Source organism: Nannobrachium achirus (assembly GCF_963921795.1).
Source record: "Nannobrachium achirus genome assembly, chromosome: 18".
NCBI classification, from domain to species: domain Eukaryota; kingdom Metazoa; phylum Chordata; class Actinopteri; order Myctophiformes; family Myctophidae; genus Nannobrachium; species Nannobrachium achirus.
Genome location: NC_137825.1, coordinates 17,222,228 through 17,239,404, shown reverse-complemented (window position 1 = coordinate 17,239,404; position 17,177 = coordinate 17,222,228). Strand labels below are relative to the sequence as shown.

General features: G+C 41.6%; 1 protein-coding gene across 1 annotated transcript; it reads right to left on the bottom strand.

Moving 5' to 3' along the window:
• Positions 1-379: 379 nt before the first annotated feature.
• On the bottom strand, positions 380-16,845 carry LOC308303449 (dnaJ homolog subfamily C member 7-like). Its single transcript, XM_080747827.1, has 14 exons — positions 16,762-16,845; positions 13,457-13,545; positions 12,146-12,270; positions 11,132-11,245; positions 10,937-11,011; positions 10,638-10,756; positions 9,438-9,591; positions 9,142-9,306; positions 6,649-6,740; positions 5,272-5,345; positions 4,778-4,924; positions 3,917-4,072; positions 3,035-3,112; positions 380-2,933 (listed from the first exon to the last, which is right to left on the bottom strand). Exons 1-14 carry the CDS (start codon positions 16,830-16,832, stop codon positions 2,896-2,898), a joined length of 1,497 nt encoding a protein of 498 aa, XP_080603953.1. The 5' UTR covers positions 16,833-16,845; the 3' UTR covers positions 380-2,895.
• Between the last annotated feature and the right edge of the window lie 332 nt (positions 16,846-17,177).

Below are 17,177 nucleotides of genomic sequence, written 5' to 3'. Positions count from 1 at the left end.
CCAATAAACCTTGTAGACATTGTGCGATTTTACATCTTCCACTCCTGACAGGGCGAAACAGCTGTTCAATTTCCAAAATTGGTATAAGAATTATGATAATGCAATGTTATAACAGTTTTTCCACATTACCTTAATTCCCAGCTTGGTATCATTTAAAAATGTCACTGTCTTTACTAATAAGTGAATCATCATAATATGACCCTATTTTATGTATACAAAATAGAATTGAGTATTTAAACATACTCAATGTGTTTGAGAAAACCAAAAGTTTAGAATACATTTAGAAGAGAGGAAAAAAAAGAGACAAGCATAAAAGACAACCTTTATTTTCCAATAACAAAACATTGCAGGTCATGTCCACACTGACATATTTACACAGGTCAATGACTATGACAGGACTGTTACAATGTCCATTTCTCTTATCCCTTGGTTCTTCACAGGTTCAATGGGTGAGAAGGCCTACACTGCCTACACATGCATGGGAAGTGCCTAATTTATACTCCATTTCCACAACGGTGACCCTTACCAAAAAGAACAGATCTTCAAGATAACAGCGCATCAATGTACAACACATTTACAATGTATCACGGATACTGCCAGAGTCAGGATTACGAAGGACATGAAACCCCAAAAGCCTGAAATATAGTCTAGTTGCTATGGGCCACAGCGTGTTCCAGTCTTACATTCACCACAGCAGGTTCTTTTCGGTAAGTTACACCATCGTGTCACTGCCCATAATTATAAAGGTATCAAGTCTTCTAATGGATGGCAGGTGCAAAAACCTACGATTTGGACGTAATAGCATTTAATTGGAAAATGACGAATTGATTCTTTGTTTTCTTTTAAACAGAGCACAAAAACATGCTTGGCGAGACAATTCAATCTATTAGGGGTTGGCTCTACATTTGAAGAATAATGGTTTAACTAAAGCCTAGGCATAAGCGATTTCCTCAAAACATGAGTGACATTAGCAGTCTCAGGCAAGGCACCACTTGACAATAGCCTTATCCCCACATTGTACTATGTGGAGACCTCATGTACTTGATTAATTACCCCATGGCCACTGTTTTCTGAGGCTCATTCGCACATGCTAAAAATGGCAGATCACGCCAAATCCATTTCAAATGACTAGACATCCAATTAATTCCTGTGTGAACAGAGCTTTTGTCAGTGACATAAGGGATACAATAGTCGGTGCTCAAAGAGTACACCTTCAAATGGCTTAAAGGGCAACCTCAGAATTTTTTAACATGAACCCTATTGAGAGGACATGTGAAAATCTGAGTCAAACGCAGTGGAAAACCTGTCAGCCTAGGTTAAACATGTCAGTTTGATGAATTGTATGAAGGCTGACGGCAATTTCCCCTCCTCACAATAGAACAGGATTCGGGTTAAAAATCGTTGAAGTTTAAGAGACAGGACTTGCTTGATGTTTGGCCCAGTTCAACGACAAAGAAATGTACACACTGTATACATACTGTACAGTCAATGAAACTCAGAAAGAAGAGGGCTGTGGGGTGAAACGTTTGTTTTGTTTTGTTTGTTTTACAACGAATCTGCGTAAAAATACAAGCTCCTCCTTGCGGAAGACTGTCCACACTGGCACTGGGATGCATACAGTTTTGAATATACAATAAATATAAATAGGCTTAAGGGAGACCGAAGAAAAATAGGTTACAAACATGGATGAAAACACGTTATGCCCGATTTATACTTGGTTGTGCACCACGTCGCCACGTCTTATCGCTGGCAATCGTCGGCAAGTTCCTGGTGCTCGACACCGAGGCGCAACCAAGTATAAATCACCCTTTACATTCCAGTAAATTGTACAACGTCTGGTTAGAGACCAGAGGAAAAACGTGCCGGCTTGACCCTGCAGTCTGCAGGAGAGTGAATAAAACCTGGACACACATACACTCACGCACGCACGCGCACACACACACACACACACACACAGGCTGCATTTGACACGGACACATCATCCTCAATTGCTGCCCTGAGGTCCGTTTGAAGATTTACTTCCAAGACTGGAGCTGAATTAACCACTTAAAGTCTATATACTTCGTTGACTGAGGTCCCTCAGGGCTCTATACTTAATAGGTGCACTCCGCTTTCCTCCTTTACACTCAACCTCTTCGCCAAAAATAGCCTATCTACAAGCTGAGCTTTTTGCCAAATGATCTCCCCAGAACAGGGACGCTATTCTGACAGAGATGTCGATACTGGCTCTTCAGTCGATCCTTGCAATGGTTCTCTTATCATAACATACAATCTACGGTTGCTCCTAAATCTAAACATCCATTAAGATTTACACTCCCAGTCTATTTTTAAGTACTGTTAGTACAGCACACCTGGACTTTGCTAATTTAGCCTATCCTAAAAATGTATTTCAGTACGAGACAAATTTGTTTTTTGGCAATTAGGTGTAGTCAAAAAATCGCAACCATCAAGCCCCACTTGTGCGATTAGCTCGTCCAAATCTGTCTGGGCGTTTAACCGATTTGTTATCGGAAAATGTTCAAATACAAAAAGCACGAAATTTCCCTGCACGATTCCGGTTAGTATAAACTTGAAGAGTGAATTTAAGAGCGAGTGCAATAACTAAAGACTTCAGGCGGGCTTCTTTAAATCAGTGGTTCTCGATGCGTGGTCCAGGGACCCCCAGGGTTTCTTGAGGGCGTTCCAAATGGACCCTTACAGGTGTGTAAATCTGAGAGTGTACAACTAGAACCAAAGGGACCCTTCAAATTTAAAAGTTTGAGAACCATTGCTTTAAAGTATGTCAAGTATGCAAAGGGAGGGTGGCGTCCAAGGGACACTGGGAGAGGAAATTGGGAGGGAGAGGGGTCCAAATTAACGTAGTCCACTTCCAAGGCTCCCCGTATGACACTCCCCTTAGCCAAACTGGAAAAAGAAGTTTCCAGGTCCTGCGTCTGGAAGCCAAAAATGAAACAAATAACGTACAGTCAATGCCATGCACTCCATTTAATCACAATTGAATTGCCTTTTAGTGTCTCAGCAAAACTCTACATACTTTGTTGATTGGATTCAAAGTTAAATCCACCACCTTGGCCTCCAAAGAACGCTCTGAAGATGTTGTTGGCATCGAAGTCTGGAGAGAAAGCGAAAGAAAAGGAAAAGCACAAAAAAAAAAAAAGGATTTATTCACAAGAGGAATATTGTTAAATGAATAAATATTATTTGAAAGAATGTCCAACCAGGGGACTGTACATTGAAGCAAGTTCAACATAATCCCCAAAATATAAGTCTTAATTATCTGGGCTTCACTAGGCCTAATAATAGGGGACCATTTGGCCAAAATAGCAGATCTACAGGGGGTCAAGTCTACAGATAAATTTACTGCCAGGATACTGCTGGATATTTCACAAACTGTAATATTAGACCATCAAAACATAAAACCCAGGCTAAAGTAGAATAGAAATGTCTGTCATATAAAACGTGTCCTGACAGAACTGTATTTCTTCCTACTGTACAGTATGTCACCTGTCAACACCTAACAGCCAATTGATCATATCAATTGCAATAATAGGAATTCAACCATTAGAAAGCAGGTGCCATTGGAAATTCTAATATGGAATAGTTCCATTGAATCTGATTGACTCCCGAGTCCTGTTGTAAAATACTCGATAAACACACAACCTAGCCTGGGACCACACGGCACACGCATCACTGCGCCACCATCTCGTTCACTATATTCATAATCATCGTTACTTCCCATGGATGCATTACTGTTGGTGAGCTCGGTTATTCCTATAAAGGGAGAGCTTCTTTTCGTATCTGCAAGGCTTAACAAATTACATTAAAACAAGGCAGATACAGCGGCGAGTACCGCAATTTCCCTGTTTGTGCAAGCATTCGTGGGGCCTCATTTATTGTAGGAAGACAAAGATCTCACCTGCTCCTCCATAGCCACAGTCGTCCTCCAGGTCGTGTCCGTTGTCATAACGCATCTTCTTCTTGGGGTCGGAGAGGATGGTGAAGGCCTCCCCCACCTCCTTGAACTTCTTTTCCTCGTCCTTCTGCACCTCCGCAGTGGCCGAACTGTGACGGTCTGTAGACAACACACCAACCAGTTAATAGACACACTGGAGAAGAATGGCAATGAACAGCCATCCGATTGATATACGCAGAAATTAAAAATCGAAATGAAATTATACATTTACTACACAGCAACATTTTCAGTGTTTAATTTAACCATTTGTGAAAAGTGTAAACAAATGGAACAGGTCAGTATACAGTGAATTTAAATTCACGTTCAGAGGGTGCAACCACGGTTGACGGATAGTGCATCGACTGCACATTCCCACTGGAGACCTACAGTATGTTTTCTGTCTCTGTCTCTGTGTGTGTGTGTGTGTGTGTGTGTGTGTGTGTGTGTGTGTGTGTGTGTGTGTGTGTGTGTGTGTGTGTGTGTGTGTGTTCGATCCGCTCCGTCCATCAAGGCTTTCGCCTTGGCCTTTAACAACACTTGAGTTCAATTTACATTTTTATTACATCCTCATCTATGTCTGTACTTCTACTCTATAGGTCTGTGTCTGTAGGTAAATGCTTGGCTTTTACATATCTCTGTCGCCTGGCACGGCTGCACCTATTGCTTTGTTTTGCTTGCTCGTATATATTGCTGTTTCTGCTTTGTTCTGTTTTGCTTGTATTGCCTCGCTCAGTTTTTTTCCCTTTGGTCAACTACGGTTGTTTTTAAAGGTGCTATGAAAAACAAGTATGTTTGATGTTTGTTTGTGTGTGTGTATGTACGTACCTGGGTGGTGCATGAGGGCACGTTTGCGGTAGGCTTTCTTAATTTCATCATCTGTGGCATTTTTGCCAATTCCCAACACCTTGTAGTAATCTTTCCTCTTGCTCTTCTTCAGTTCCAGCTGGGCGTGCTTCAGTAGATGCTTGTGTTCTAGACAAAGATACCAAGAGACAAATAAGATCTATTGAACATATTCAGGTGGATGTGGAGAGAAAGATGATATATATTGAACATGGTATCATCAATAATAAATGAATACAATTTTAAATCTCATCATGACAATTTATGCCCACAACACCAAAATTGGGACCGCAGATAAAAGTGGTTCACCTATTATTCAGAAGGGTATTTTAGTAAATAGACTAAACTTGAGATAAAATGTTTAATTGTGTGATTAAGAAAAGAAAAGCTGAAAACACGTCACAATGTGGAGGTATAATCAAATATTGATATTTGGTCCTTCAAAACGTTGTCTTCTAGGCGAATGACAGTGTTACCTTTGGTCTTTTCCGTCTGGTAGACTTTCTCGTAGTCTCGCACTGCTTCCTCGTACTGCTCCGTGTCCATGTAACTGCAAGAAAACACAGTGTCATTCAACACGATCACACACAGTACCTTGCAGTGCTGTTTACATCTAACATATAATTTTCCGAATGTCTGAGTGTCTGTCTGAAACAGCGTTTCTCCTCAGTGGCTGGAGCAATTGATCTGAAATTGCATCACCATTAGCATATGAACACACCTGACATAACTGTGAAGCCTACTTATTACCCAGGTCTCAATGAGGACTTTGACCTCCTCTCATCATTCTTATAATAACTGATTTCTGAATTACTGTATACATCTTTTTATTTGTTTTTTTTCCCCTTTTTGTTCTTGGTTTAAAGTTAAAGGGTTAAAGCTGCTTTGATAAACTGCTCAAACTGAGTTATTATATATGGTTTATCTGTAACTTATGATTCACTCAAGTTTATTTTTTAACTGTTGTATTGTACGCTGGTCCTAATGGTGCCCTTTAAACCTCTATAACCATTATAAAGTTTTTTAACAGACTGTAGGTATACTCTGCTTGTGTGCTTTCATTCATATGTAGACAACATGTGATACTCTGCTTGTGTGCTTTCATTCATATGTAGACAACATGTGTAGGATGCCACCAGGGGGCCTGCAGGCTGCAGGTCCTCACTGTGGACACACCTGGTAGGCCTATAATTAGGCCTACATCTTGTCTTTGTTCAGTAACACCCTGAAGAAGGCGTTTGCCGAAACGCGTTGGTGTTTTTTAATAATGTTCTAGCCCATGTAATAAAGGCCTTTTATTGTTAAATCCACCTGAGTGCCTGGACCTGGATTTGTGTGCCTCTGTGGCACATTTTTTCCTTTTTTTGCTCATAACTGTGAAGCCCGTTTGTCACTTTCACAAATCATATGCTGTATATTAGCATTTTTATGGTGTATCTACTATCTATTCTGCATCTAGCATGAGGCATATCTATTCTGCATCTAGCATGAGGCAACATGTTTAACCAGCTCTCTCTGTGTGTGTGTGTGTGTGTGTGTGTGTGTGTGTGTGCAGGCAGGCAGGCAGGCGTGTGTGTGTGTGTGCAGGCGGGTGGGCGGGGGGGGTGGACACAGTATCTCAGTAGCCATTAAACAAAACGGGTATTTCTTACATTGATGCTCCTACATATCATGCAAGCACCATCCCTCATATACTGTGTGCACAGTGCACACATCCCATAACCCACACACTGCACATCATTTCGGAGCTCATATCCTTGAACGGGTAAGGGCTAGTTTCGGACTAATTAAGTATTCAAACACCCTTCAATTAAACAGAGCCAGATGTAACCAAAGTGGGATGGATAGCGTACCATTGGGCTCGTCTCATGTACGCCTTGATATACGTCTCATCCAGCTTGATGGCACTGGTGCAGTCTTCAATGGCCTGCTCCAGTTTCTTCAGCTGTGGAGAGGACACAGGTTGACATTCCAGGTCAGTTGGAGTTAGCAGCAGACTGAGCTACAGCATTGGTATCACTTACAACAAGTCAGTCTGACAAACTGCACCAACAGTGAACACACAGCAGTACAGCTCATTTGTTAAAATGCAGTGCATATGATGGAAAATCCAGCGGTAAAATAAATGATTTCAAGTGAATCTTTGCCGATTTTTGCGTCACTCGCTTCAGTTCAGTTTTTTCTTTTTTCTACTTGAATCTTGGGATTAGTATTTTTGCCCTATCATAATATTGATCCCATATTGAATCAATCAGCATTTAGGTTCCCTTTAAGTAAATTTATGTAGAAACAAAAATGTAATAAGGCAAATGAAGATTTGGTGTTTAAACTAAACAAAATGTCTCAACGCAAGTCTCATATGGCCATGAGTATGAACTTATGAATTATTGAAAGACATTATTGATCCTGATCCGTCTACTAATGCAACATGGCAGCACACAATTTATGCTGTTCGAAATACTCAGTGCTTGAGGGTGTCCTCAAGCACTGATTTTGTTCACTGTTTAACAAATTACTAAATAATAACGTTACTATTTTATGTTTTATTTTTTATTCGTTTTTAAGAGTAGCCAATTAATTCCCGTCCCCCCTTTTCTCCCCAATGTAGTCATTATGCCAATTGATTCCTCCCCACACAGATTTCTGTGTTGTCACTGCTGTTGCATCCTACTGACTCAGCTGCCGGAGGACACTAAAGTCTTCGTCCTACTGATTCCCGCCTAACACGCACGTGTGTTGGGCATGTTTTCACCCACATTTTTCTAGACTTTACAAACTTTAGGGGGTTTCCTCCAGATTTTCCCAGATGTATCTGAACTCTGTTAACATGTGACTGAAGCATGCATGTGTCATCTCAGTTCATGACCTAGTGCTCTACATAACATGTTCCCTCTGCATGTGCTTAGTCCATCACACTTCTCACTGGACCGACTGGCTGATAACCCCTGCAGGGTAACGTGCACTGTGTCATGCACTGCATCTAAATGACAGTGGCCCTGTTTGCAAGTGACATTAACGTGTCCCATATCTGGGTTACAGTATGTTCCGTATGTGGATTATGTCCGGATTATATATGCTTGTCACTTACTCGTAATGTTCATATACTTTACATAGACCTACAGTATGTACCGGTAACACTGCATTCCATAGCCCTTGTCATCTGAGTCAATGAATCATTTAAATATCTACTTTTTGGAGCTGTGTGAAGCACAGGCTCCCTATACGTGGCCGTGTGGGTCTGTCTGTGTGTCTGTCTGTCTGTGTGTGTGTCTGTATGTAGCCTGAACTTCCTAAACTTCGGCACGCCACTAGTCCCACAGTTTTGCCACCACACACTCGCGCCATATGTCAAATCGAACGGCTTACTCGGGAATCGTGGGCTATTACTTTTCTAAGAGAAAGGTTCTATAGTTTAATTGATATTAATTTATTAGTGAATTAATTTTCCCCATTGACTTATAATGGGAATCGCAAAAACTCACATTCAATTATTTGTCTCTCGCAAACCATAGGGGCTAGAGTTTCAAGACTTGGAGAGGAGGTTCATAATGATTTCAAGGATTAAATAAAAAATAATTGTGTCATTTGGCCGCATGGTGGCGCCATAACACCCCACTTTACGTTTTGGCCTGTAACTCTTGAACCGTAGGTCGGAAAATTAAAAATATTTTTTCCCTGGATTCCTTGGGTCATGACCATAGAGCTATAATAATAATAGAGAGGGCAACTGATATCCCCGCCCGTCCACTTGCATTGAGTTGCTCACCCAGCGCATGAAGCGTACTTCCGCGTTTGAAACGCCTCTGAAACGTGACGTAGTGGGTCAACTATTTGGCCTCTTAGCCAATCACGACGGTCGGGGAGCGAGAAACGGGGAGGCGGGGGTAGCGGGGGGCTATCTGCCTCTGTTTGAATAGTTGACCCAACTGCAGTACCTCAAACGGCCACCATGTACTTTTTGCTTCAAAGCGCCCCCAGGGTTCTGGGGGCTTGGTCATGACGCATCTCCCCATATAGGCCACGCCCATTTGCGCCATGATAGATTTTCCGCCATCTTGAATTTTCTCCAAAACACACTTTTTGCTCCTTTTCCTACATATTTTCTTCAAATGTCACAAAAATCGGTACACATGATACACACACACACACACACACACACACACACACACACACACACACACACACACACACACACACACACACACACACACACACACACACACACACACACACACACACACACACACACACACACACACACACACACACACACAGGTGTGATTTTTATGTGAATAAGTACAATTGGATTTCTAGCACCCAACACGCATTTCAAAGGGGGCGTTCACCTTGGCTCCAGCAGTGGCTCTGTTGCAGTAGAGCTTGGCATTGGTCTTGATATTGTTGGGGTCTATCGTCAGGGCCTCGGTGTACAGCTGATAAGCCGAATCGTAGTTGCAGTCCTTGAATGCCTGGTTGCCTTCTTCCTTCTTGGCTTTCAAGGCTTTGGCATTCTGGTTTGGGGAACACAAAGTATACGTGGTTAGCATGTAGGCCACTTATGTGCAAGTAAATAAATTAGGCTTCATTCATCCAGGCCGAGGGAGATTGGGTGACGAGATGACCGATGAGATGACAGACTTACCCTGCATGCTAGCCTGGCCTTTTCGTGGTCAGGGGCCATGCGCAGGGCCTGCACGAAGAACTGCACAGCCTTGTCGATACAGTCCTCATAGTACAGACACAGGCCACGCACGTACAGCGCATCTGCATTGGTTGAATCCATCCGCAGAATATCACTGTGAAAGGAGACGTAATTTAACAACTCTTTGCTTTAGTTGACCTGGTCTACTCCTCTTCCCCCTACAAACATCTCTTAACTGAAAGTAGCCGAGAGAATAGGCATAATTCTCATTATAGGGACACTAGAGTCCATGCAGTTTAAAGTAAGTAAAGTAGAGGAAATCTCCTTTGTTAGTGTGGTTGCCCGACAGGGCAACACACTGTAGTCCTGGGGAAACGTTATTTTCTCCACTAGATAAACCTTTTTGTGAATCAGATGCCAATTGATGGAAATCAGATGTAATTGGAAATTGAAGGAAAACGTTTGAGGAGTGGTGCTAGCTCGAGTATTGGTTGAGCTTCACATGACAATTAACTTGCTGCAGAATATAGTCACGGCAACCACACTTGCAATTTCCAGTTGCATCTTTCTAGTTTGTATAGTTATTGTCTGTATTATGCTAGTTCACCTAACCTTCCCATTCCTTGAATGACCACCAAAGCCACTAAAACTGGTTTTAACATTTTTGAAGCGGTGAAAGCCGCTTCCAAGGAGTGGCTTTGTGTGTCCTGTGCGGATTGAGGATTGGTCAAGCATCACATGACAATTTGGCCCTCCAGATAAAATCATTCATTCATTCAGAATTCATAAAAATATAGAACTAAAGCACATAGAAAGTATAGATCTAGAGCACAGAATGTATAGATCTAGAACACAGATTTCATAGCTCTAGAACACATAGAATAAAAATTCACCGCTTCACTTCGAACCGAGGTTTGATTTTTACCGTCTACCCTGGTCCTCCTAAACCCCCACCTGCTCCCCTAGTATTGCTGATGTTCTATCCTACCAGGACTCCCAGTACAGATGGTTTTCCATCCTGCCAAGACCTCTCGTACTGCTGTTTTTCTATCCTACCTGGAAACCAGCAGTAACGGGCGTCTGTGAGTACCAGGGTTGAAGGACCCCTCACTATGTTACACAACACTATTGGCATGCGGTAAAAACTGCTAAAACATTGTTTCGTGTTTCTTTATCATGAAGTCAAATGAAAGGGATTACCTGGCGACAGACTGGGCTTCTGGGTAGCGTCCCAGCATGGCCAGGCACTCAGCCTTGAGGATTTTGAAGCGTTGGCAGGCAGACGCCAAAGCCAAGGCTCTGTCCATACAGTACACCACCTGGAACACAAACATCAACCACATAACATGAGCCCTATATACTTTTGCCGTAGGACGAAAAGCTAAAATAGCAGCTCTACAAGCTCACAGCGCCTTGCAAGCTTATAGATCTGCCACAGAGGTGTTTTAAAAGTGCGACATCTAATGGCTGAATGTTGTCTAGTGGCCCTTTAAACATACCTTTCTGAAATCGCGTTTCTCAAAGCCAAAATCTGCCATGCGTTCGTACTCCAACATCGCTGCTGCGTTCTTGTGCTGAAAAACAAAACAAGGAAGAACTGTTAGCTTGCCTTAGTGAAAAATAATGTGAATAGACATCAAACCAGGAACACAAATAATACTTGGAATGTGCAGTTGGGGAACAAATTAAGTCACCTCCTGCTGTGCTTGGCCGTTGCTGGGCTCTAGCTCCAGAACCTTCTGAAAACAGCGACTAGCCGCCATGGCATTACCCAGAGATAGGTGGCACTTGCCCTCCCGCAGGTGGCCCTGTGTAGGAAGGAGACACATTATATTACCACATCTTACATTAAAGGCCTACAGTGCCCTTTAAACCTATAAAACAATCTTCATTTTGATATCAGGAGTGCAGGTGAGATTTTGTGCACTGTTGAAAGTTTTTTGTAGTTAAATATCCAGTGTAAGGGTCAAATTAAGTGGTGCACTGGTCAGCTATGCTTCACTCACACCCACCAGTGCTTGGTATTCATTCACCCACCCACAATTTTCACCAAATTGTGAATATCATTCTACACCCTTCCTCCTCATATCAGAGACAACAATATGGGAAATACGCTCATTTAGACTAGACGTGATGTGTTTTTTTCTGACTGCAGTCTACCTGACTGGTTTAGCCGTTTACTATTAACACAACGCCTGCCGCCATAGCCAGTCATTTTATTTTGAAGAGCCCCGGAAGCCACGTGTGTGTAATCTGATGAAAACAGGAAGGAGATCAGTTTGTTTACAAGCGGTCACGAAACTAAAATCCTAACCGGGGCCGACCGTCATGATTAAGTGTAGCCGTTAAAAAAAGAGCGCCTCTCGCCCTTTTCAGTGTTATTTGCACCTTATTCAGAGATACAGCCGTTTTTATGTTACAAACATAGAAGAGGAGTCAATGGAGCATCCGCAGCAAGCGTCTGTTTACCTGGTTACCATGGCAACGCTAACCTGACTCCAACCCGGTTAGGCGGCGGAAGTGTTAAACAGTAAAAAAGAGCTCCAAACGTAGTGGCAGTTATAAAGCAAACATTGAACTGATGCAGATCAGCATAAGTCTTGATAATATCAATGAAACGTGGCATTTCAACTTTCTATTTGCAGGAGTTTAAAGAAGAAGCCATGAACCTGACACGGAATGAGATACGATAGTGTGACCACACTGACCTTCATGAAGCAGTCATCTAGACGCACTGCCTGCTGGGAGTCCTCCAGAGCCTCCCGGAAGCGACACAGCATCATCAGAGTGGCCGCTCGGTTGCTATAGTAACTGGCGTTTTTGGGACTGGCATCTTCGGACATAATAAGAAGTCACACAGGAGAACCGTCAGTCACTGATGTTAGTTAACATTACATGTCTAATGTTCTAAGTCAAAGGCAAAGCTTTAAGTCAAACAGACAAATGTTCAGATCAAATCTTATTCAGATTACTAACGAGTGATGATCTCAGAGGGCTGCATGATATGGTAAAAAAATAACATTGTGATATTTTGCCTGGATATTGTAATAATGATGTCCACTCATTTGTTCTTTGGAAATCTGTCAAAAATGGTTGGTTGGCTCATTGTGAACAAGCACAGTGTATAATTTGACTAAATAGCTATTAATGTTATTTAGATGGTAGGCATGTTGTTTACTTGGTGACAGATGAAGTATGTTTATGTTATATGTGACAGGCTGGATGTCTACTTATTGAACTTGGTGTACATGACCTCAACGTGTCACATTGCAACGTGATGTAAGCTTGTAGATCTGCACTTTTTATGACATTTTCACATAAAATGACAAAATAGGGACACCTGAGTTAGTGGTTACTTAAATGGGTTTGTTCTTAGCATTCTAATTCCTTGACCACTTAACAGATTGTTGGGTTCTTATCCCTTATGTTGAGCTTGCACTTTACCCTATTGTTGGGTTCTTGACTCCCAATGCTGACCTTGCACAATACGTTTCTCTGGGTAACAGAGTGCTAAATTGTATTTGTTGGATCTAACCCATATTGTGACACATTGTTCTTCCCTACGGTTGCAGTTACAGTACATGTGCAATGACAACTACTTTGGCTCATAATTTTCTATGAATTAATTGAGTACAAAGGATCACAATGGATGGCTTGCGGTGTCAGACCGCCATTCCTAAACACCTCCATTCCGAAACAGGGTTAGGGTTAGGGTTAGGGTTAGGGTTAGGGTTAGGGGTAGGGTTAGGGTAAGGGTTAGAGTTAGGGTTAGGGTTAGAAGTCAATGTTCGGAATGGCGGTGTTTCGGAATGGCGGGGTGTAACCATGGCTTGCCTGGGTTTTAAATCCTCATAGCAAACCTTGTATTGAACTGTACTATTCCTGTGCTTTTTTGGCAAACTGCTAAAAAGGTTTTCAATCAATCAATCAATCAATCAATCGTGACAAGCATAACAGTCCAGTTCCCTGTGACTGTTCAAATTCATTCTGTGTGGAGAGTGGTAGTGAGTGGAACTCACCTATGGCCTTTGTGTAGTAGTTGAAGGCTTCAGAGTAATCCTTCTTGACGTAAAACGCATTTCCTTGTTCTTTGAAACCTTCGGCTTCCCTGGGGAGAAAAAGACGAGACAGAAAATCAGTCCAAGGCAGGGTGAAGCTGTCACACTGCAGAACAGACACAATAATGAGCAATGTTAATCCAATACCTGCCCCTGTAGCTGCCTAAAAACAGCATGTACAAGTAAAATGTATCTTGAATACTTGGGTGTTGTAGACTCAATTTGAATAGAAGTTTAACAGACATATTCCATGTACGTCTGCGTCAAACAGACATAATCAATTCACGTAGGCCTCCATTATTCATCCATATAACTTAAGCGCCATTGGGTTTGCCATCAAGATAGATGGCTGTGACATGTAGGCCTACAGTAGACGCTTTTATATTGCGGCTGCGGGTGAGAAGCCGCCGGCAAGGGATTGCGCTCCGTGCTCGGCACTAGAGACTACTGGCTGGCCAGGGTGCCTGTTCAGCGGGAAGCAGAACCGGAAGGAATAGTGTGTGCCTCAACATACGTTAGTTTCTCCTGCCTGTGAAACTCCTATTAGATGTCAAGAGGTGGCCGGCGACGTCATGCATATCGGTGGTGGCTGTGTAAACCATCCACAGGCCAACTGTGTGTGGAGGATAGCAGCCAGTCACAAGGACTGTAGTCAAGTTCACCGTTCATGGGGAATTGGCAGACCAAATACAAATAATTTGGGGTATATCTATACTGCATACACAGCCAATATGCCTCTGTTGGAGCTGGAATGTGTTTCACCTGGAACAGGGAAAGGAGAGCAGGGAGCTGTGAAGCTAAGAATAGCACTGTGTGAATCACCTGCTGCAGGCTCATCAAGCAAGAACTCACAATGACTTTACGACACCACTACAATAGCACAGCGCTGTGGACTATGACACAACTTTCAGTTGCTTCCTTGATGAAGTCCTTTTTTCCAGCCAGTGGTATCATTCACCATTACCATGTTTATTGAATCCCATGTTGATTCAAGACCAGATGAGCATGTGATTGATAACTCAATTAGCATATTGTGAAGATGACATGCTCAATAATCAGCAGAAAGATTCATATACTGCTGCTATTTTGGTCTTGTATTCCAGAACCATGGTCATTTCTCAACCATCTACAAAGACAGCAACTCAGAGAAAACCAAAACTTCTGTAATATCCATGTTAATCGAAGAGAGCAGTCCATGCGTCATGAAAAAGCAATCACTTGCAAGAGATAATGGATGCTATGAAATAAACTATGATACACAATAACTATAATTCACGTTGTGAATCATGATATGGTCTGAAAGAAATATTATGTTTTGGCCACAGTGATACAGAGGTTCGTCTAACCATACTGTATGAAGCCTAGTCCCTGGCAGAGGGTTAGGTCTATGTGAACATTCAGCAAGAAAAAAGGTAAACATTTCGTAAAATTAGCAAATCTACAAGCTCACAAGACATTGCATTGTCTGAGCATCAGCCATTTTAGAAATTTGAACGGGAAAAATACTACTGTACATTTAAGGTCTAATCTTTAGTCTTCTGCATCATTATACAGTACAGTGGAGACAGGAAGAGTAGTGATCTTGAATCCATGTGTAAAAGTATTGTGTCAAAATAATTGACGTTACAATGGTGACCTCACTGCTTTCACACTGTCTGTCTCTGTGTCTCACAGCTACATTTGAAAACCAAAAGGCTAAATATAGCAGGTTGACGTGTGAAACAACAAGTAGAGATTGAAAATAGTAATTTCAAATAAATATACTCATAAATAAATCAAAGTAACCAAAAACAACAATGAACCCACAATGTTAAAAAGTTGTAAAATAATATAGTAAAACAAATGGAATAAAGGGGGTCACACTGGCTATGTTGCAAATGTAAAGGTTGGAGCTCTATTGTTCAAGTCCATCAGCCAACCCAGTGTTATTAATGGTCATCACACTTGTGGCGATAGCGATGCCCTCAAATCTGTTACCAATGTCCAGTAGGGCTGGGCGGTATTGGATAACAACAAATCAAAAGGAAATGTTGAGAAAAGTATTATTAATAAAGTATTATAAAAAAAAAAAACAGGTAGTCGTTATTCATTTCACTCAGCTAGAACAGTTATACAGATTAAGTTCAGAACATTCTATCAGTTTACTGTAATACAGCTTCAAGACCAGGGAATGACATGATGTACCTGTAATCAAAATCCTAAGCTGTTTAATAGGTATGTTGACATAGGTCTACATACATTTGGCTTGGTGCATTGCTCTTACAAGCTATATCTCAAAAATCAATGTAGATAATCTCATTAAAGAGCTCAAATAAAATACATGAAAAATTAAGTTTACAAGCCAGATGCATATAGTATGCTATGAAGTCCCCAATTACCCCAACAGAAAAATAGATAGCAAACACAAATGTACAGTACAGGAATATATCATTCCACTTCATAACATACATTACAGATGAAACTTGTATCAATGCTAAATAACCGTGGTCATGCATTTAACAGAGCAGAGAACCTTCTAGAATGTGGACAGCATAGCTTTAGTTTGTTTCACTGCTCTGCCCTTAAGCAACCTCTCACCATGATAAACAATACAAAATTAATCACAATAGCCTGCCAAGCAACCTACGGAATTAATACGTATTATTCGTGTCTGACTGCGGTACACATATTTACTAAAAACCACATAAACAAACACACTAGTACAAAGTTAAACCGCGTCCTCTTGATAATGGGTTAGCCTACTATACTTAACAGTAACTGACGCTATACCAATTATGATTCATCACATATATAACCGCTATATGCGAAATTAATTAACCTATAAACAATTGTGACTTAGTTTCAATCAAATACACGTTTAATTTGCCGGCAGTTTAATGCTTCAATAGCACGTGTTACGTCGGAGTTGGTGACTCGTCAAACTCTGTGACCTCAGTTTCAGCAATTTCGGATAATTCGCCCCAGATTGCAGAGCAATCGAGAGCACATACTCATCTTCAACACAAACAGTCGGGATTGTGACTTTTCTGGAGGTGATCTGATCTTCTCCCCCTCTCTGCGATTAAAAAAAGGACAACTCGGCCATCGCTGGCGTCGCATAATTCGATAGGTCACCGATGTACGCGCGACGTGCTCGGTGGCTTAAGCAGCATCAAGTAGGCCCCACCGGCGAACTGGGTTAGTTTAGTGTGTCACCTCAGAAAACTCCTCGTCTGGACATTTTCTACATTCACATGTACTTTAATAATGCGTGGAAATATATTTACCGTTCGAGATTCTCTTCATCGTGGATGAGGGCTTCTGTTTCCATCGGCATGTCGATGTCAACAGCTGCCATGTTTTTCCGAATGAAGACCAAGAAAGGGACGCAATATCCGGGGGTGGAATGGATATGTGCCCGCATAATATATGACAAAGGGGCCTTTTGTTAACTGGTCTTTTGTTTACATTGGAATAACATTTATATTTACTTGAGCTGACAAATTCACAGTTCACACACATGATTAACCGTTTAATTAATGATGAATTAACGATGAGCTCATACATTAATTTATCATGAATTTATCTTGAACTCATCACTCAAGGTGAAAGTGATGTATAGTTGTTAGAATAAGTGTTGAGTAGCTCTATATTCTCTCCAGCTCTTTTGTATGAACAGAAAATAATATGTTCAGGTCGGGAT